General features: G+C 38.8%; 1 protein-coding gene across 3 annotated transcripts in view; it reads left to right on the plus strand.

Annotated features, from left to right (window-relative positions):
• Window positions 1–22,590, plus strand: part of apaf1 (apoptotic peptidase activating factor 1) — a 246,539-nt gene that overhangs the window by 175,591 nt on the left and 48,358 nt on the right. For all 3 annotated transcript variants that reach the window (XM_063072508.1, XM_063072510.1, XM_063072509.1), the window contains 2 exons: window positions 11,957–12,076; window positions 19,308–19,433. In XM_063072508.1, coding sequence (XP_062928578.1) covers window positions 11,957–12,076; window positions 19,308–19,433 — 246 coding nt within the window. The remainder of the gene's footprint in view (window positions 1–11,956; window positions 12,077–19,307; window positions 19,434–22,590) is intronic.

Here is a 22,590-nt window from a genome sequence, read left to right on the forward strand (position 1 = left end):
TTTTTAAAAAACTGAAAAACCATTCCATTTCCCATCTGTGGTATGTCTGCTTGGTCTGACAGTGGAAAGTAAAGTATTCAAACCTTTATTCTCATGAAGTGATCAGTACTTGGTATAATATCCTGGAAAATGTAGTGAAAGCAAAGCTTTAGAATAATCCTCAAGGCAGTTAAATTCTATGTTTGGTGATTTATTTTGATAAATCACACAATCTTCATGGGTGCTCTAGAAAGTAGTGAATTAGAATATTAGTCTTAAGTATAACAAGATGTTAGCGTTTTGCAATGAGTCTGCCAGGAATTTGTATAACTGGACTTTATGAGATTTGAGTGGCATCAACAAGGAGAGCGACGTTGCCCTAACTTGCCCTTCAAAAAGTAACTGAACTGAGGCATTGAACGTCAGCTGTCCTCCCAGTGAATGGAGAACTACAGTGCTGTTGAATAAGGTCCCATGTCATTCAAGTTTCCTTAGCGGATCTAAGATTTTTGAGCATCAGTAGAGCTCTATTCAAATGGGGATTATTCCATCATTCTCCTGACTTGGACAGTTAAGATGACCAATAACCAGCTGATTAAACTTTGACAGGGATACTCCTGTGCCATGTACATTTTTTGCCACTTAACAGACCATGCCTGAGTTTTGATTGGAGCTTCTTGCATGCAGGTAGAGGCTGATTATTACTGGAGGAGTTGCAAGTGGAATTGAGCGGTTTACAGTCTTCAGAAATAAATGAACATTTCTGACCACCTCATGGAGGGAAGATTATAACTGAAGCAGTTGATCATTGTTGGGCTGTGGTCATTGCCATAAACACCCATTTACCAGTCTTCTGAGGCTGGCATGAGCAATCTGCTTTAAGGTGCAGTATGAATCCAGCTGGTGGATAATGTCTTTGCTTAATTCCAATTTTACAAAAGTTCCTTCATTGCTTGTGAGCTGCTGTGAAGCCAAGAGCAGTCACCTCTGGAGTTCAGTTCTTTGGTCCAGGTTTGGTTCGAGACTGTGATGAGACTTGAGCCACGTAGTCTCAATGATGTCCAAAACTGACAATTGTAAACAGATTATTGTTCCTTAGTGCAGTTCGAAAGAATAGTTGGCTACACCTTCCATTGTTTTTCTGCTTTACAGTTCTGTAACACCTGTGGATTGAATTTGATTTAGTGCAGGCTTGCATTCTGAAATAGGTGTGTGTGTGATATACATAGTAAATTCATCACAATAGATCAAATAATAAATAATGTAATGATCTTCTTTTATGGCTCAAAGTGTTACGTTGACACCTTGCCTCAAATAAAAAATGAAGCATCTGTTTCCTGAATTAAAGGTTACAGGTTTATGTGGCAGACCTATCTATGGTCACTCTTGCCGAGTGTGATATTTAACTGAATGTTCAGAGTAGTTTGCTTTGGTTTCAATGTGCAACATTGTGGAGAATTTTGCAGCTTGGTTTAGACTATCTTCTGACTGACAGTGTGTGAAGAGAAAGAGAACAGGTAAAGAAAGCGAATACTGCATGCAAAACAAAATCTCTCTCTGAATTTGGGGTCATATCCACACCATAAAAGGGAGTGTGTGTGTGTTCCTGAACAGGAGGAAATGATCTTGTCTAGGGACTTGTAGCTTTTTTTTAAATAACAGTAATTTTAAACGTTCTAATGTAGGAAAGGTTCTTAGATTTTTCGGGGGAATGTTGTGAGATTATAGATCGAATCTGAATTTTCATGCAGTATGTATTTTTATACACAAGCCCCTCTGATTCAACAGCATTAAATGTACATACAGTATAACTATTATTTTATTCTATTTTTGAAATTCTAGAGATGATAAAATAAATTCTGCCTCCTTTAATGAGCTGAAGTTGGGAATCTATCCAAATCAATGATAATATTTCATGCATCTCATTGTATAGTGACTGCCACTATCCTCTCCCAAGTTCAAAAATCAGTCTTTCACGCCAGTGTAAGATGTAGCATTGGTGCATTCACATACAGTTTGATTGACTTTAATTTAATCATATACACTTCTCAGCACATGGATTTACATGGAAGCTAGAATGATGAAACAGTTCAGTTGTTCATTCTGTAACATTTTAGGGTCAGTTTGATTATCCCTGATCTGTCTCTTCATCCACACGTGTATCCCCACATTCACTGGCACTTTTACCTGAATGTTGGTAATTTGTAGTGCCAACTGATCTTGAGGACTGGTTGACATGGTTATCCTGTGAAATGGAGCAAGTTACATGTGGCAATGTATCCTGAGGCCCTGTCCCCTGAACATTTTGATAGAATTTTGACAGATCTTACAGTGCCTAAAAAAAAAAGCATTCACCCCCCTTGAAAGTTTTCCTGTTTTATTGTTTTACAGCATTGAATCACAGTGGATTTAATTTGGCTTTTTTTTTTGACACCAATCAACAGAAAAAGACTGTCATATTAAAGTGAAAACAGGTCCCTACAAAGTGATCTAAATTAATTACAAATATAAAACACAGAATAATAGATTGCATAAGTATTCACCCCCTTCAAGTCAGTATTTAGTAGATCCACTTTTGGCAGCAATTACAGCCTTGAGTCTGTGTGGATAAGTCTCTATGAGCTTTACACATCTGGACACTGCAATTTTCCCCCATTCTTCTCTACAAAACTGCTCAAGCTCTGTCAAACTGCATGGGGATCGTGAGTGAACAGCCATTTCCAAGTCCAGCCTCATAGAACCTTCTTCCAGTTGACTTCAGTCTCCCAAATACCTTCCAGCAAACTCTAGCCGAGATTTCTCGTGAGTTTTTTTTCCCAACAGTGGCTTTCTCTTTGCCACCCTCCTATAAAGCTATGATTGGTGAAGCACCCAGGCAACAGTTGTATGCATAAGCCTTTCCCATCTCAGCCACTGAAGCCTGTAACACCTCCAGAATTATCATAGGTCTCTTGGTGGCCTTTTTCACTAGTCCCCTTTTTACATGGTCACTCAGTTTTTGATGACGGTCTTCTCTAGCCAGATTTACAGCTGTGTGGTATTCTTTCAATTTCTTGATGATTGACTTAACTGTACTCCAAGGGATATTTTCCAGTCACTTGGAAATTTTCTTGTATCTATCTCCTGACTTGTGCTTTTCAATAACCTTTTTGTGGAGTTGCTTGGAGTGTTCTTTTGTCTTCATGGTGTAGTTTTTACCAGGATACTGACTCACCAGCAGTTGGACCTCCAGATACAGATGTATTTTTACTGCAATCAGTTGAAACACCTTGACTGCTCACAGGTGATTTCTATTTAACTAATTATGTCATTTCCAAAGCTAATTGGCTGCACCAATGATGACTTGGTGTGTCATATTAAAGGTGGTGGGGGGTGAATACTTGTGCAATCATTAATTTTGTTTTATATTTGTAATTAATTTAGTTCCCTTTGTAGAGATCTGTTATCACTTTGACATGAAAGTCTTTTTCTGTTGATCAATGTCAAAAAGCCAAATTGAACCCACTGTGATTAAGTGGGGGGGGGGGTGAATACTTTTTATAGACACTGTCTGCTCTAAGTGATAATGTAATCAGAGATTTTAAAAGGTTCAACTAGATATAAATAACAAAATAAATAAAGCTTATTAAAAACAAATTACAAATGAATTTAATGGTTTAAATTACTAAAATGTAATTAAAAGTATAAAGTAGAGTGAAAATAATAAATTATTTAATTGCTCTATCTTTATGAAAATTAACAACTTCATTCATATGGATGGAGCTATATTTCTAAAGCTTGTCTTCTGAGGATGTACATCTAGTCCCTCCGCTCAGTACATTACACTCTGCTCCTGTTCTCAGTGTGTCCTGGTTTCTGACTGCATTACGCTCTGCTCCTGTTCTCAGTGCTGTGTCAGGTTTCCTGGTTTCTGACAGCTCTGATCATTGGTTTTCACATTCAAAAAAACAATATTGATTGTGACTTTCAAAGGTAATGTCCACCACTGCTCAGAGGTGTATTAATCCATCTTATCAATGTACTCATTGGCTGGTTATGTTTTTGAAATGGTAGATACCCAGTTTATGCCCTTTTGGCTAAGATTCTTTAAATAGATTGTGAAACCATAACACAAGTTGTATGAGAAGTGAGACAATGGACCCTGGGATGTGAACAAGTTGGCTGTTAATATTTTGTCTAGATTACCTTATTGCTGGGGGCCTTGTTGCAGTAGCTTTTATCATGGCATAATGAATTAACTGTATTTGGAGCCCAGTCTGAATACCTGGATGTCCTTGAAGAGACAGAATCTTTTGGATGTTGCTTTAGTTGGCTTCATTCCAATCCTGATTCCTCAATAAACATTACATGTTCTCCTTGGGCTATTCCATAAGCCAGTGGGTTGAAATGTCTTCATAGTGTTCAGAAGAATTGGGTTCCTTCCTCCTGTGTAAAGTATACAAGTGGTACAAGTCAGCTCAGTATTGTACCTTCATCTTTACCCAAGCAAATGCAATCATCAGCTAACAGACTGGGCTCAGTGAAGGTATCCTTTTATATCAATGAGAGCTTTTCTTTCCAAATTTGCAACTTTTGGTTTTACTATATACTGGGGATTCTGGTTGATTGGGACATTTTGGGACCAGTACATTTTGACCCAATTAAGCGCCTGCCCCAATTAGCCAAAGTTTCTTAGAAAAAGTTAAAAAGGTAGAAAGAAGACAAACTACCATTTAACTGAGTAATAAATTAGGTATTTAAGTGCAATACAGAACAAATTTGAATACTGTCAATACTACTACAGTACTGTAAAACTATGTGTTAGTTCCTAATAGTAGGTTTGCTGGTTGTCCGTCGTATCCGATGATAACAGGAAATCTATGTGGGAGAGCTTTTAAAGTGGGAAGTCCATCGCACATGGCACTGGGGCAGTTCTATTCTTTCTCTCTACGTCTGAAGACTGGGTCCTAACTTGTAGAAGTAGTGAAATTGTTTCATTTTCACTCCCAGCCATTTCTGGTATCTCCAAGCCTGAATGCTTGAAACCAGAGTGAGCAAAACAGTTCTAAATTGTCTTACTGCTTATTTCTGGCCAACTAGCAGTGACAAAAATCATTGCTTTTTGAACACAAGAGCGTGCAGCTGATGCTATTTGAAAACTGTTTGCTCTAAGCAAGGTGTGGTGTTTAGTAGCCACCTAAGTGCACTTGTCTGAAGCTAATTAGAAATTGTTTGGCACGGTCTCCTGAGTCACTTTACCAACACTGTGTCCCAAATATGGGAAGGGGATCCTGGCTATTTCCTCAAATAGTTTTTGTTCTTTAAGAGTCGTCCCAAATAAGAGTCTGCCCTGATTAACTGATGGCCCAATTAACTAGAATCCACTGTAATTGTGGGTTGCTTTATTAAAATTCCTGCTGTAAAGGCATGCCTGAAATTTTGGAAGAATTAAAGCAAGAACATTGTGCAATGTTTTAGTTGCTGAGGTTGATTGTTCCTATCAGCAACAGTTAACTATTTTCAATGCTACTCATTTTCTCCATTGCTAGGACACTTTTTTTCCTCCTTGCAAGATGGATTTCAATTTCATACGTTGCAGTTGAATCTGGTTTTCAGGTGAATTACTATCCAATGTGTGTTAATGACTGACAGGGCTTTTGGCTGTAACTCTGACAACTTAATTCTCTTGGCGCGCATGAATTATTTTGGATCCTTTGAACCATTTGGATTCTTGTACTCTCCTGTCTTTCAGATAGTATCTAAATTCTGGTAGGACTTGACCTCTGTGCATCAAATTGTGTAACAGACAGCATCTTGCCTCATTTGAGCAGCAGGTGCCCTTGCACTGTATATGAGATATGCTCCTGTCAGAGTGGCTGTACAGACTGTTCAAAGAATTGAATTATGTGGATGATCTTCTCTTGTTCCTTTCTCTAAGGCAGAGTAATTTGTAACAGATCAGACTTTGAAATATGGGAATTGCATCTTTCCATATCATTGTTTTATGACTGGAAATAAATTACACATTAAGTATGTATACAAATCTTTTCAGGTGAAGTTGAAGGTTAATAGTAAGCTTAAGATACAGTTGGGCTCTGCGGCTGACTAGAGAATTACATGCTGGAACCTCTGTGACAGTACTTGGACATATAGTTTCATACTTGGCATTTTTTTTTAGTGTTTTCAGAAGCACTCAGCTCCAATCTAGGGAAGCCAGAGAGCAGAGTAGACTATCAGAGGCAAAAGATCCAACTCTCTGTGGTTATTAACATTCACAAAGAAAGACTGAGTTTGTTCACTGAGGATTGGCTGAAAGATTCTGTGGAAGGAAATTTTTTTGTGTAGAGTTGTCAAAAGCAGCTCAAATCTGATTGCTAGGTACACAAATGTTTTTCGAGACTCCATCAGGAGAATAAAACACTTTTAAAACCATGTGAAAATCTAAAGCCATGTACTAAAAATTACACTGAGCTGCATACTGCTTAGAACACAGAAGAAGAGCTCTCTTAGCTTGCAATGAATGGCTTATCGGTGAAAACTTGCCTTATTAATTCTTCACCACCATTGTGGGGCTTTCAAAAGTAGACCACAATCTGGTTGTTTGGCAGTTTATAAAGTTACAATGATTAGAGGATGAAAGATATCCTTTCCTTTATGCGCAAGGTTGGTATGCTGAGCTGGTTGGTTCATCCTTACTGTATGTCTAACTATGAACCATTATTTTGAAAATAAATAATAAAACATGCTTCTTTTTGAAGTTAAGTCAGCTTTCCAAGATACTTCAAGCCTCAATGGATCAGCTAATAGACAGAAATGATAGATGCCTGCAAACAAAATTTTGTAATATTATGATTCAGGAGTAAATCTTACAGATATTTTACAAATACAATGTATGACATAAAATAGTTTTCTTTAGGTCTCAAGGTGACTAATTAGAGTTGGCAGCCAGTCAAGGAGTTAACAACAACTATCATGAAGGCTTCAATCTTTCAAGTATTTTAGAATAATGTTCCTCTTTAGGCATGCTGCAGTACTGTGCAGACTTCCTGATTTGACTATAGCACTGCACCTCCTTCTGCATCACTTAAGGATAATAAATGGATGTAGACCAAGGACTAGCAGAAGGTGGTTGCAGTTCTGCAAGATGTTTCTCAGCTTGAACATAGTGACTTCAATAGAGCACTCAAGTTATAGAGTCAAGGAGCACTGTAGCTAGGAAACAGGCCCTTTGGCCCATCTGGTCTGCACCAAACCGTTTTCCTGCATAGTCCCATTTATCCACACGCAACCATAACTCTCGGTGCCCCACTCATCCAAGTACCTATCCAAACTTCACTGAGCTGTTGCAATTGAATCCATATGCACCACTTCCGCTGGTAGTTGGGGGTTGAGTGTGGCAAAGTATGGAATTGATTTGGTGACTGGTGATACAATGGTAGAACAGTAAGACTCATAGCTCACATTATGAGAACACTGAATATAAACAAAAGTTATGTCCAGATTGATCAAGGGGCTCTGGCAGTAATATTCAAAATCAGCAAATGCTGCATGTTGCTGCCAGGTAAAGCATTAGTCGTAGATCACAAGCCAATTTTGTCCTTTTAGGTGAAGTCCTATATGAGGCAAATAGGGATTTGTTATTGGCTCAATATTAGGAAGCAGAGAGTTATGGTCAAGAGTTGTTTCTCAGAGTTGAAGCCTGTGCTTAGTAGTGTGCCTCAGGGGTTAGTGCTGGGACCTATGTTGTTTGTTCCTTATATAAAAGATTTGGATGAGAATATACTCTAAAACAGGTGGCATTATTAACAGTGAAGAAGGTTATTGAAAATTACAGCGATCTTGTTCAACTAGGTAAAAAAGCTGAAGATTGGGAAATGACTTAATTCGGGTAAGTGTGAAGTGTTGCATTTTGGGAGACCAGCCAGAATAGGACTTGCACAGAGAATGCTCAGTACATGAGGAGACTGTTGTGGAACAGAGGGAGTATACAATTCATTAAAAGCGACCCGTCAGCTGGACAGGGTAGTGAAAAGGGCGTTTGGCACACTGGCCTTCATCTTTTACTGCAATGAATATAGATAGGAGTTGGGACATCATGTTGCAATTGTACAAGGCATTCATAAGACCACACTTGGAGAATCTTGTAGAGTTTTGAATTAAAATGGAAAGAGTGCAGAGAAGGTTTACGGAAATGCTGCTAGGACTCAAGGGCCTAAGTTACGTGGAGAGATTGGAAATGCTAGAATTTTGTTTCTTTGAGGGGAGACCATACAGAGGTGTATAAAATCACAAGAGGTATAACTAGGGTGAATGCACCCAGTGTTTTTCCGAGGAAGGTGAACAAAAACTCAAGGGCATTGGTTTAAGGGAGTATCCTGTGGGGGGTGGGGGGCACTGTTTATTCTGATTGTCGAAAGTTGCTTCCATCGTGATTGGTTAGTTTAGAAACTGCAGCTGCTTTTCCCGTTGGATAGCTGCCTGGTGTCTAGTTTCAAATATCCTGAGTATATAGAGAGCACATTTGGGAGGTTCACACTCTTCCTTTATTTAAGGCAAACAATGCACATGACCATTGGGAAGGTATACTCTGTGAGAGCTTTTAACTAAGTATATTTGTTGAATATTCAGCTTTGCAGTTTCTGTAATTTGGGGAATATGAATGTTTGGTCAAATCTTTACAGTTTGAATAAATGAATATACTTATACGAAGTCAGTGTATTTTCTGTCTGATTTGCCAGATCTGTGAACCTAATTCCAACATTACAAGGAGATGTAAGATTTAAAAGATACCCCAACAATGTTCCCTGTAAGGTTTGCGTGCATGTGTGCACACATCTTTTGCTACTAATGCACAAAGGAATTTAAACTTCACGCAAAAGATTGTTATTCTCTATCTCCTTGGCATGTTAAGTATATTTCCCAATTATACACAATCATTTATCCTTTTCCGATTTCTGATGCAAATAGTGTTGACAACATGGAGTTTGTGATGATTTGTCTGCAGAATTTAGAACTGGCTTATTTATATTGTTTTTACTGAAGAAATTATTGATTCACTATCTCAAATATCAAAGAAGCAAAGGGCATGAAGAGCAAAGAAATGCTAGTTTATTTAAAGCTGAATAGCTTAATGAAACAGTAGAAACTGCTACACCAAAAGCTCATGAGGTCAGGAATGTGCAGCTACGAGAAATTTATGTACAATACAAAAACTGGTGTTACTTGCGTGTATTACTGTGATGCAAGTGGGAAACAGTGGAGTGATTTTGGAAACTTGACTTTTTAAAGTGTCATTTATCAAGCAAATCATGTGTGTACGGTGTGCAAAAGCTTCTGCGAGAATATCTGCTACAGGCCTGCTATGTATGTTTTGTGAGAGTGCAGATGAACAAGAGCAAAAATGATCCAACCCAGAGGAGATCAGAGTTCTTATTGACAGTGTTTTGCGAGCTGTTAAAATGAATATCTCTATATATAAAACTTAGTGCGCACATATTGTTGTCACTAGGCAAAAAATTGCACAGCACAAGATTTTTGGACACACTGGTCATTACAAATTGGAGGAAACATTGGACTCAAGGGGCAACTTTTTCACGCCGAGGGTGGTGAATATATGGAAAGAGTTGCCAGTGGAAGTGATTGAGCCAGGTACAAACTAACGTAAAAGAAATTTGGATAAGAACATTGATTGGAGAGGTTTTGAAGGGTATGCGGAACATGATGAGTTTGGTGAGCGCTGTCTTTGCAATGGATGAGTCGGACCAGAGAGTTTCATGCTACTTAACTCTTACTCTATGACTGATCCATGTCAAATTACCATCAATTTTCTTAGATCTGGTAGAAAACACTCCATAGTTTTCTACTTGGTGCGAAAACCTCATTTCTCATAACATTGCAGCCAAAGTTTTGTCCTCAGATAATAAAGTTCCCAAAACTGTGCAATATTCCAATTACACAGAAAATAGAACAGTGCAAAACAGGATAGGACTTTCAGCCCACATTGTTGTGCTAAACTAATTAAGCTAAGATTTTACGTGAGCTTTGCTTTTGTATTCTATGTTATCAGGATAAAGAGGCATGATTTATACAAACAGATGGAGCTGTGATTCATTTCCAGAGTCCAACTGCTGCTTATCGCTTGAAATTTTTTGAATTACCATCTGGGCAAGTATGACCTACATGGCTTCATGGTGCTGCTGATTTGGATGCCTGGCTGAGTAACTTGGCAGTGTCAACTGTATCTTTTAGAGCCAGCATTTTTCTCCCTCTACACTTCAGCAACAGCTGGCTTGCCATGTGTGAGACTCCCCTGTGCCTGTATACTTTGTTTCTAAAATGAGCAGCATATACATGTGCCAAAAAAAAACAGGGAATTGAGGCATTCAGCAGATTGTGGCCCTTGTGAATTTGGCTGCTGATTCTGGATTATAGATCTGGGTCACAAAATCATAAATTAAAAATTAACCACTACATCATTATAAAAAGTTTTTATTTGTTTCCATTATTATTTGGTGCTTATGTAGTTTACATTCCATTCTAAAAATTTGTATTTGTAACTCCAGTTTGTCTTTGGGAAAATATTCTACTTTCAATAATTCTGGACAAAACTTCTTCAGAACTGAGCATGAGGCATTTGAAGATGTATGCCAAGAAACTGAAGGTCATACTGTGTACATGCACAAATATTGGATCTATTGCTTCCTCAAAAATGTAGATTTATTTTTAATGCTTTGTAAGAGTAAACTGGAGGCTTTATCAATGTTAATTAAAACAATTTCGCACATTATCAATTATAATTATCAATTTATTATAATTTTGAAAGTGATTATGACTTTACAATGTGATTTTTTTTCATAAACGCTGCCTACTATAGGTGAATTTTGCAGGCAAAATATTGGCATAATGGAAATATAATGTAAAATTTGAGCTTGGTGCTTTTGGAATAAAGAATAGAAAGGAAATTTGTTATTAAAATGGTCTGAGACTATAAAATATTGTGATATATAGAGAAACACAAGGAGTTTGCAAACAGGTACTGGACACCAAATAATTATGGACGCTGGGAAGCTGGTCCTTTGTTGAAAAGGGTATGAAGTATGCAAGAAGATAAATTGTGATGCAACTTTACAGGATGCTGCTGACACTACACCTGGAGTACTGGACACCATTTCAGTGTCTTTAAGAAATACACTTTCACTTAAGCCATTATAGTTGACTGCCCATTATGAGTTGGGGGCATTAGAGAGGCAGGGTTGTGAGGTTCATAGAAAATGTTCTGCATGTCTGTAATATAGTTTTCAGTAATATGAATTGTTGACTAATTAAATTGAATACCATTCGAATTCTTGGCTAATGATTTTGCAAGGATGAATTTCCATCACCCCAACAGTCATAATATGGGGGATATCTGTGTAGAGAAGATGCACCAATTTTATGCCTGGGGTGGAAGTTCTGAAATATGAAAAGGGATAAGTAGGTTGATTAGAGTATGGAAGAATAAGAAATGATCTTATTTGAATGCAAGATTCTGTGGGGAATTGACAGGTTTGATGATGACTGGATCTGAGTGTATCCAGAATTAGGAACATAATTCAACAGTAAAAGGTTGTTCATTCATTCTCTCTCAGAAAATTGTGAATCTTTGGAATTTCCTATCTCAGAGAGCAATGGAGGAAAATGCATTGAATATATTTAAGAATGAAATTAACGGACACTCAGACTACAAGGGATAAGGGAAGAGGGTTTTTTTAGGGCAGGATTGGATCATTTATTGAATGGTGGTAGAGGGATTCAACCAACTGGCTGGTTTCTTAGATTTGTGGTGTCTTTTTATTGACCTTTTAAGAAAGAATTAATATTCATTTATGTAGCGCCTTCTGTATTCTCTGGTTGTCACAACAGGGTTCATAACTGACCCAAATGTGACTCAGATTGCTCAACAGTAAGCCAGAGGACATGCTGAAAATCTTATATTCTGATTCTTCGGTTTTAAACATAGGTATGGAATTGGTACACGGAGGAATGCAAAGTCCTTGAAGCACACATTGAACAAGTGAAAAACTTCAAGCTATTACGAGGATCACAGCTTCTATCCTGGTCTTTTGATGGCACTATGAAGGTAAGGAAGTCTTAGACTTCATTTTTTATTTGAATTGGAGTTCAAAATATTAAGTCAAAATATATTGTAATCCTTGTGACAAATTAACAATAAAATTCATATGGAAGAATAATTTGAGTTACTATAATTTTGATTAAATTTGACACTAGCAAAATAATATGGAAATTTGTACGTGGTTTGTTACCCATTAGTGCCACCATATTGAAAAGTTAAATACAACATGTCCATAGCAAAAATACAGTAGTGTGCAAAGTCTTAGCCCTTATATACAGCTAGGGTGCCTAAGACTTTTGCACAGTACTGTATTTGTTAATGTGGAGCAGGGAGTGAGTTTGTAAATCGGACAGGAGCAAAGGATATTGGGAATGGTGAGGGTGGAGCACTGTGGGAGGTGTGTGGGACAGGTGGCAGAGAAGGAGTGCCAGGGGTGGGGGATGTGGGTTGGCTCAGGTGCAGACATACCCCCCTGAGACACCAGGCAGGTCATTTGGTTCTAAGCAATTGGTTTATTGGTCGTTACTGAATGTCCCTGGTGCTTCCTACTCCTTGCCCTCTCCCATCCCATTTTCTCAATCATGATTCCTCTCTTTTACCTGTCTGTTGTAGTGAGTGCAGTCTTCTTTGTGGCTTTATGTTGGGGAGGTAGTATTGGTGCTGGTGATGCAAAAAGACTAAGTGAACTCATCAAAAAGGCTGGATCCAACCTTGGCTAAAACCCAGACTCTTGAGTTAGTTGGAGAGCAGGTCACTAAACAAACTGTTATCCATTATGGACAATCAGGCACATCCTATCCATGACTGACTGAATGAGCAGCAGAGCACCCTTTCGAACAGATCATTCAGCTCCACTGCACTGTGTGTGTGTGTGTGTGTATAATAGAGATACACACACACACACACACACAAAACTTTTGTACAAAGACTTTTACTACAGTACCTAATAATGCCCCAAAAGTGAACCCTTTGTTACATTGTGTTATTTTGTTCGATGGCCTGTCTGTATGCACACCATTATGTCAGATATTGGGAAGTGTTTTCCTTTGGGCCTAGGTCCACTGGAAGCTGCCAAATCCTGTCTTTATGGTCTAAATTAATTTCATGCAACATTGGTGCAGTCAGCAGAATAACACAGTGAGGGAAAACTTAACCTGTCATTTTTGGTTCAACTCAAATTCTCAGAATTCAAAAGGTAAGTTGCCTGACAAGTTAGATTTGAAGCAAAGCCAGGAGTGGAAAAAAAATAGAAAACGAACAATTATTTTTGAATCCCGAGTGGCCATTTGAAGTGCAGTGGCTCAGAAGCATAATGGTTAGCACAGCGCTTTACAGTACAGGTGACTGGGGGTCAATTCCCACCACTGTTTGTAAGGAGATTGTACGTTCTCGCTGTAACCACGTGGGTTTCCTCTGGGTATGCCAGTTTTCTCCCACAGTCGAAAGACATACCAGTTGGTAGGTTAATTGGTCATTGTTAATTGTCCCATGATTGGGCTAGGATTAAACAGGGGACTGCTAGGCCACGTGGCTTGAAGGACCAGAAGAGCCTATTCCACGCTGTTTCTCAATTTAAAAAAATTAAAAAGCGAGTTGAATATGCTGTGTGCATTCAAGTCAGACCTATTCCAGCTAAACATGAATGTTGCAGAAACAAAAACAGAAAGAATTGAGCATGTAAGAATGGAACAGCTGTTGTCATGGGAACATTAACTCGCACATAGTTTGGGCAAGGCAGTCTCGGGAAGGACTTCATTAAGTGGCATGTGAGTAAATCTACAGGGGAAAGTGCTATCTTAGATCCAGTACTGTGCAATCCACAGGTAAAATTAACAATCTTGTTAGGGATCCTCTTGAAAAGAGTGATCACAGCATGAATAAATTTCACGTATGAATGAAGGGGGCAACAGGTCTATCTAAGACCAGTGTAGTATGTTGGAATAAAGGAGACTACAATGGAATGGAGGAGGAGATGGGTAATGTTCGCTGGATACACAGACCATATGATGAGACAGTTGGGGAACAGTGGAAGACTTTCTAAGAGAGATTTCCAGATCTGTCTCATCACTTGTAAAACAACAACCAGCTTTAACTACTAAGAACGAATTCAGGGCTTCTGCCAGGCATCCAGGTTGTCCTTGAGAAGTGTCTTGGCCCTTTGTTGCTCTTGTGCATTGCTTGTTCTTAGATATGCTATTGGGCTGGGGTCACTGAAGGCTTTGCCACATGGCACCAGGAGACTCTAAGATCAGCCATTTTGGATAAGGGTGGTTTGTGGGTATAAGGACAAATGAGACTGCAGAATCCAATTACTGCTTCCCACCTTGTTTCCTCACTGCCATCCCTTTTTCTCAATTTCTCCATCAAGGTGGAGAAGGATGAGGCTTTCTGCTCTGGAGTTTCTAAATAGTTCTTTCTTCTTCCAGAATTGTGGCTTCTCTCTGTTATCAAGCCATCCTGTAGATGTCCTCCATCCCACTTAACTACCGTGACTCCCTTCTCTCCCAAGTAAAACAGCAATAGATTTCCCTTGGCCCTTACCTATCACCCCATTAGCTTGTCCATCCAATACTCCATCCTCCACCATTTCTGCCAGCTCCACCACGATCCCACCATCAGTCACATTTTCTCCTCTACTCCCATCACTTTCATAGTGATGCTCCTCGGTGTGCACATCACTCTCCTCCAACCCCATGCCCTGTACACTGCTATGTTCTAGCCATCTTTCCTGTTCCGTCTCAGTCCTGATACAGTCTCAACCCAAAATCTTTAGCCTCCCTAGGTGCTGTTGTTCCAGTGTTCTAGTTTTCAAGTGTGCATATGGGGGGAAATTGGAAGGGAAAGAGTAGCTGTCGTACAGGACCTACTCAGTAAATTCTGTGTCATATTTTCTAATCCACCAAGTTTGCCTTGAACAATGGTATTTTTGTGTTACTATATTTTTTTTGCTGCTTTCGTCAAAAGTGTTCCTTTCTCGAGACCTAATCACTGAATCTAAACTACTCCCCTATCTTGTGAAATGTAATCGGACAACTGCTGAAGATAAACTGCTCAGCAAACTGAGTAAGAAAGCAATTTTTGCAGCAACACAGCATCTATGGAAATGAACAACGCGGTTTTTTTTGCAGTAGCCACTGAACCTCCATTTTCTGTCCTGCTGCATTTCAGCTTTCTTTGTGTCTGATTCTTTGAAATAGCCCTCAGTCATTCATAATATTAATCCTTTATGCCGACCACCGTGTGTATTGAGCACACATGCACGCATTCACACACACACAATCTCTCTCTCTCTCTCTCTCTCACACACACACACACACACACACACACACACACACACACACACACACACACACACACACACACACACACCCCTTTAGTGTCTTTAATGATTGTTTAGTGGGGCCTCTGCACTTGTTACCCAGCTTCATTTCTCCCCCTGTGCACATCCTTTTGTGAATTGCAGCTGTTTATGATAATATGAATTGTTTCTGAAAGCTTTATATATCTCATGTTATTTATTAAATTTTGAGCTTTTTTTTGTCTAAATGGTAAAATTCTGACAGTTTATTGAATCATTTTTAAAGAAAGATGTTACATTTTAATACCCAGGCTTTTGCCATTACTACAAAACACCCGAAACCACACAGAAAATAAAGCAACAACGCCATTCAGTAAATGGTGTCATTGCTTTATTTGTTGTGCAGTCTTAGGCTGTTTGATCTCTCTTTCAGCAGAAAGGGGAAAAAAGCTTTCTCTAATCTTTTTGCTTTCAGTAAACTTTCTGCTCTGATTTCTGACTACATGGCATTGGAAGATTATTATTTATTATTTTTATGTATTCAGTTATTGAATCCTATATATTCTATATTTGAGGAACCTAGAACAATAAAGGCAATAGAAGCAATCAAAAGCAGAAACAGCAAAACCTAGATGAAAAGCAGCTTTGCTACAATCTGTTATGGATGATTGTGTGGGTCATCTATAGGAATCAGAGGAGAAATGATACAGATCTTCTTGTATCGAAATGACATGTGAAATGCCTGTACTTGTCTTAGCTGAGGTAAAATCAAGAATATTCTCAGCCTCATAATTTTATTGTTTTAAGTTAACTTCCTTTGCTTCACATTTGTTCCATTAGTACATAGCTCCACATAGTATGTCAAGCAAAGAATGTATAATATACATTGGCAAGAGGCCGTAATTAACAGTTCTGCAAAAGGTTTTATTCAGAACCTGTGATATCTGGTCAAAGGTTGTGCCTGACTATTAAAAAAACACCAGATTAGAAAAAGGATGTAACAACATGACATTATTTCAGAAATTTAGATGAAATATGTTGAATATTTATGCATCATTCTGATAAAAGATTGATGCAATTTGGTGAACAGCTCTGCCCAGAATAATGAACATTGATAATGATGGCTGGTTCTTCGCTTGTGAAGGTCAGGAGGGACGTCACCCCTTCTCCATCGCTATAGGACTTTTCTTCCCACCTGTGCTGCTTGGGTTTAGGCTGGGGAATGTTCCACAATGGCCCAGCGAGCTGCGACGATCGCGGCAACTGCAAGGCTGTAGGTTGAGTATCAGAGTTTCTTTCTCTAGATAGACTGCCCGGCAAGGCTAATGAGTCCCATCTACCCAGGTTTGGAATCGGAGTTGATCTTCTCCTAGGCTGGCTACCAGCCAACGCTGATGAGCCCAGCCTGTCCACCCAGTTATACCGCTGGACCCTTCATTGTGCCATGACTTAGCAAACTCAGTAAGAACAGGGACGCCATGTGAAGGCGATGCCATGGGCACGGTAGTTGTAGGAGAGGCCATATGCGAGTGACCTCCTACATGCCAAGCCAAATAGTGGTACTGCGGCGATCACTACACCTGAAAAGGAGAGGCAGTGAGAGACTCTTCACCTGCAGGATGTCCAGCCCACTTATGAGTTCCACCTGTGCTGGGTTGAGCGTCGACATAGTGACTCTGCCTTGTAAAACAGACAAACGCTAAAGAAACAGCAAGGTTGCCACCCAATGTGCCTAACGATGCGGGAAGAACTTTTTTATATGAAAAATCACAGAAATATGCGTCTAAACAATATCTTGCTTGCATTCAAGTAAAATGTATAACTAAACTGGGCGTGGTCTGACATTCCAATTGTTAGATTATCGCCCCTAAGTTTCAGCAAATAGGAAAGATAATAGGATATTGGTGAGGTTTACTAATTTAAAGCACTGAAGGGAATTGAAGCTACATGACAACATGCCATCTTTCTACCTCAGAAATATAGAATCAATATTTGGGAGGATGGTATGCTGCCACTGATTCTTCTTTTTTAACAGCCAGTACACATTGGACCAGATTTTAGAGTTGGAGGTTAACAATGCCTGACAGTTCTTAGAATTACATGCACATGGATCTTCTATGGATTGTGGCAATGAAACTTAACAAAAATCCAAAAGCCTGTAGATAATACCCTTCACGGAGGAGGAGGGCAAATGTTAACAGCACAAGGAATTGTGTTTCATTTAGCTATCAGTTTGAAGACGGTACAAAGACAACTCGGATGTGCAGGTTAGATTGGGCAACTCAGTGTAAAACTGGGCATGGATAACCCAGTTGGAAAGAAAGATGGGCTTGAGAGTAACAAAAGCAACTGGGGAAAAAAGTAAAAGAAATGTTTGTTTCATTATCTTCAACAATAATTAAAATTTAATGGAATGGGACTCCATATTTGTAGAAGTAATTTTCTAGTGCCAGGGGCATTGTTTGGCAATAATGAAGATATCACACAGTATAAAGTTAAAATGCATTTGCAAATAGGCTATCTCCAACCTTTTCTGACAGATTTAGTGGGAAGGTTTGAGGTAAGTTCTGTAAATTCATGTTCAGATTTTGAGTTACAGGTAACTGTCAGCATTCTCCATTTGTGATGAATAAATCTGACAAAATATTCCAGTGCAACACACACAAAATGCTGGAAGAACTCAGCAGGTCAGGCAGCATCTATGGAAATAAATACACAGAAGCATTTTGGGCCAAGACCCTTCTTCAGCACTGAGAAGTAAGGTTGGGGATGGGGGTGGTGGAAGATGCCAAAATAATGTTCAATTACCTTCAAATCTAATACTAAATGTGGAAATTAGAAAAGGACTATTTAAATTGTATATACTGAAATCTTCCCTATACAGTACCTGTTTCTCACCGAGGCTTCACACACATGCATAAATATTATACTGTATAGCTTTAATCTTCAGGTTGTTTCTCACCTATGCCGTGGGGGTGGGGGTGAAGTTCCATCAATGAAACTTTGACCAAAGAGAAAGATAATTATGCTCAGGGCAATGAAACTAAGCACAACAAAACTTCATAAAGAATATTGTGTTTCAGCTTCTTAATGAAACTAGCTGTAGGTATGCATCTCTTCTTGTTCGCACACATGCATGGAATTCACTAATCAATTTATTGTTTGTGATCTTTTCGGAGGAGTGGAATTCATTACATTTTTCCTTAAAGCAAAGTGCTGTTTCTTTATTGCAAAGATAAATTCTAAAAAGTGTTACAATGATGCTATATTTAGCACTCGGGGTGCCTTTCACAGGGATGATTGGGGTCTTTTGCATTGCCAATGATGCACCTGTGCTGGGAAGAAGGAGCAAATCCAGCAATAAATTGCCCCAGGGCTTTCTACAAAGGCTGGTGTTGGGAAAGCAGCACACCAATCCATTCATTGCTGTGAGAGCATTACCATTGATGGCAATATAGTTGTCCAGACTTCCTGACATAAGGCAGCGGCATTAAGGAGGAAGTTTCATTTCAGTCGTAGAGGTGCACCTTTCATTCCTGTCATGCCAGCACTGAAGTTTAGGGGCTTATGTAGTTGTAATTAAAGTAGAGAACCAAGAGTGCTATAGAAGGGATCAGTGCTTTGCAGGGTGGTCCAGAGTGGGGTACCAGAGTACATGAAGAGCGTGAATTGGTCTCCCTCTTTAAAACTGATTGGACTGAAGGATATTTGAAGTATTATTATCAGATCTTATTGATTTGAGGAAGTTCAGCTCAGTTCCTTGCTAATTCACACTTAAATCTAACTTGAACAATGTCCATTAATCGAGAAAAATTATTCAAATTTCAGACAAGTATGGATTATTTGGTTAATGCAAATTTGGGGTAAAATTATTTTTTTTTTGAACTTCAGTTCAGAAGAGTCCTAAATCTCACTAAATAAATTGCTTTAACAATGTAGGTGTGGAATTTCGTTACTGGAGAGTTGCTGAAGAACTTTCATTGTCATGATGGAGCAGTTCTATCGTGTGATGCATCACCTGATGGCAATAAAGTTGTTTCTGCTTCTGCTGATAAAAGTGCCAAGGTTGGTGTTTATTTTTCCTTCTGAGGTGTGAACTAAATATCTGTCATTGTATTTAAAAATAATGGATCTACTTCCTATTTAAGACAAATCTGGCTGAGATTGTAGTTTTGAAATATAGCACATGTTCCTTACTCTGTTGACTTGTGTGTGATGCAGTCTTTTAAAAAAAACAGTAGTTCTTTTCATGAGCCAGCACATCTGGCTGTTACAAAAGAGCTAGAACATTTGTTCACAGACTTTAATACAAGAAATTCATTTTTTATTGTCATCTTTTATATAATTCATAAATAAGAAGTCAGGCATTGACACAGGAACAATCACATCGATGTTAATGATTATTTTGTATTTTGATGGATGACAACAGAACGGGATTACATGCTAACTAATCTGTAAATTGATTCTGGCATTTACTTTGTGATGTGGAAGGGTGCTTATCCCTCTGTGAAGGTTAGGGAAAACAATAGTTTTGCATTACAAAAATGGAAAAGTAGTTTTTGTTCCTGTAAATATACACGGATTAGAAAGAGACAGTAACAGTAGCATCATAGTGCTTGTACACTTGTAAATCCTGCAGCAGTACCTCAGGATCACTGATAACTTCCATACTGGTTCTCTGGCTTCAGAAGTGCTGATGAGGTCAACATGGGGAATTATTGAGTCTTCTGTAGATCAGGTAGCAGGTGCCTAAACAGGCAGTCAGGTGGATAGTTTGTGAGGTGATGCACACCACCTGCCAATTGCACAGAGCTTCAGTACGTTTCTGATGCATGCATGTTGAGGTTCTCAACACCAACTTGAAAGTTCCCTCTCTGCTTTGAGCTATCTTTTTTTCTTAGAGTCTTGCGCTGATCCTTCGATTAAATTACAGAGCTGAAATTAAGATAACACACACAAAATACTAGAGGAACTCAGCAGGCCAAGCAGCATCTAAGGAAAAGAGTAAACAGTCAGTGTTTCGGGTCGAGACTTTTCATCAGGTTCTGGATAATCCAATTGTGGATTATCAGAAAATTTGGTAGTTTTTGTCTCAGGCCAGTTAACTTAGGTGAACAACGTAAAGGAACATATTGTTGAAGATGGAAATCTTTTATGAAGTCAGTCTGTGGTTTGATTTACTGGGAAACCTGGCAGAATTGTAGATCAGTTTGGGACCAATTTTAAACAAGAAAGACATTTAGAATGGTATCATAAAGTTGTACAGCACAAAGAAATTCTTTGGCCTGTTGAACTAAATTAGCTCTATGGTATCAGAAGCCAATGAATCCCAAAAACCCTGTGCTTTCTGAAGCCAAGCAAGGTAGTTTTAAGTTTCTTTTCATGTATTTTCTAAATTTTCTTTTGACAATTCCTCTTCCATTTGATTCCATCACCTGTTCAGGCTGTGCATTCCAATTCATGACTTATTTCTTGAAAAATGTTCCATATGTTGTCTCTGATGCTTTATAGACCATTGTCTTTAAAATCTCCATCTCCTTGTCTGTAACATGAAACAGTTTCCACTTATTGTTTAATCAAAATCATTCATTAAACATCTGTATTATATCCTTTTCTGAGAAGAATGGTACCAATTTCTTGAGTTTTTTTTACATTACTCAAGTCTTGTGCTATTGCAGTTAATCTCTTCTGCACCCTTTCTAAGGGAAAGATAATCAAAAATCTCATTATGGGGTCAGGTTGGTATCTATAGTTCACTAGCTTTTAATGCATCTACTGGCTAAAGTTGCTTATATATAAAATGAGGTTGTGCCATCTCTTCAAGTTGTTTCTGTATGTTAATATTATAAATCAAAGCCATGGGTGATTTGAACAGACTTCTAATATGGACCCGAAGAGTCAAAAGTAGTCTCAGCATGGTTATGGAAAAGGAAAGCAGCAGTTCAGCTTCTGGCTGAATACACAGCAAGCCCTTTTTGAGTGCTTCAATCCAGTGTACCTGCACCACTATCTGTGGCAGAACTAACCACTCGATATTGTAAAAAGGTTTTGATTACTTTTGATTCTTTTGCCTGTGTATTCCAACTTTTCATTTTTGGCCCTACCCCAACAGGAACAGTTTTTCGTGTGTGTGTGTGTGTGTCTATATAAAATCATCTTGGTCTTAATGAACTCTCTCTTAGTCTGGATCTGCCTAAAATCTTTGTTTCTTCTTTTATTGTATGTATTTTCTTCTGTTCACTGCCACCTTCATCTGTCTGCCCCATAAAATTATTTTAGACGTTTCCTCATGACGAAAGCAAACCTTTCTTTTGAAGATGATGGTCTCAGATCTGTGCTAGTGTAATCTGACTAGTATCTGTATGAACCACTTTCCATGGAGCTGGTCCTGGTGTAAGAATCTGAAATTCTCTGCCCTAGCATGGATTCATCTGCATTGCGTTCCTGTTCCTAAACTTTTAAGGAGTAATTTGGAGCCATCGTCATAGAACACTCTCGCACAGAAACAGGCCCTTCGACCAATCTTGTCCATGCCGAACTATTAATCTGCCTAGTCCCATCAATTTGCATTTGGACCATACCTCTCCATACCCCTCCCATCCATGTACCTATCCAAACTTCTCTTAAGTGTTGAAATCAAATCCAAATGCACCACTTCAGTTGGCAGCTCATTTCACATTCTCACCACCCTCTGAGTGAAGAAGTTCCTGCTCACATTCCCCTTAAACATTTCACGTTTCACCATTAACCCATGACCTCTAGATATCATCTCACCCAACCTCAGTGGAAAAAGCCTTCTTGCATTTACCCTATCTATACCCCTCATAATTTTGTATACCTCTATCAAATCTCCCCTCACTCTCCAACACTCCAGGGAATAAAGTTCTTAACCTAATCAATGTTTCCCCATAATTCAGCTCCTCAAGTCCTGGCAAAATCCTTGTAAATTTTCTCTGTAGTCTTTTAATTCTATTGAGATCTTTCCTGTAGATAGGTAACCAGAACTGCGCATGATACTCCAAATTAGGCCTCACCAACAACTTGAACATAAATCCCAATTCCTGTACTCATACTTTGTATTATGAAGGTCAATGTGTCAAAAGCTCGTCTTATGACCCTATCTACTTGTGGCTTCAAGGAATTATAGATCTATATTCTCAGATCCCTCTGTTGTCCTGCACTACTCAGTGCCCTACTGCTCACAGTTTGAGTCCTATCCTGG

This window comes from Mobula hypostoma, chromosome 20 (genome assembly GCF_963921235.1).
Source record: "Mobula hypostoma chromosome 20, sMobHyp1.1, whole genome shotgun sequence".
In the NCBI taxonomy this organism is placed as follows: Eukaryota; Metazoa; Chordata; class Chondrichthyes; order Myliobatiformes; family Myliobatidae; genus Mobula; species Mobula hypostoma.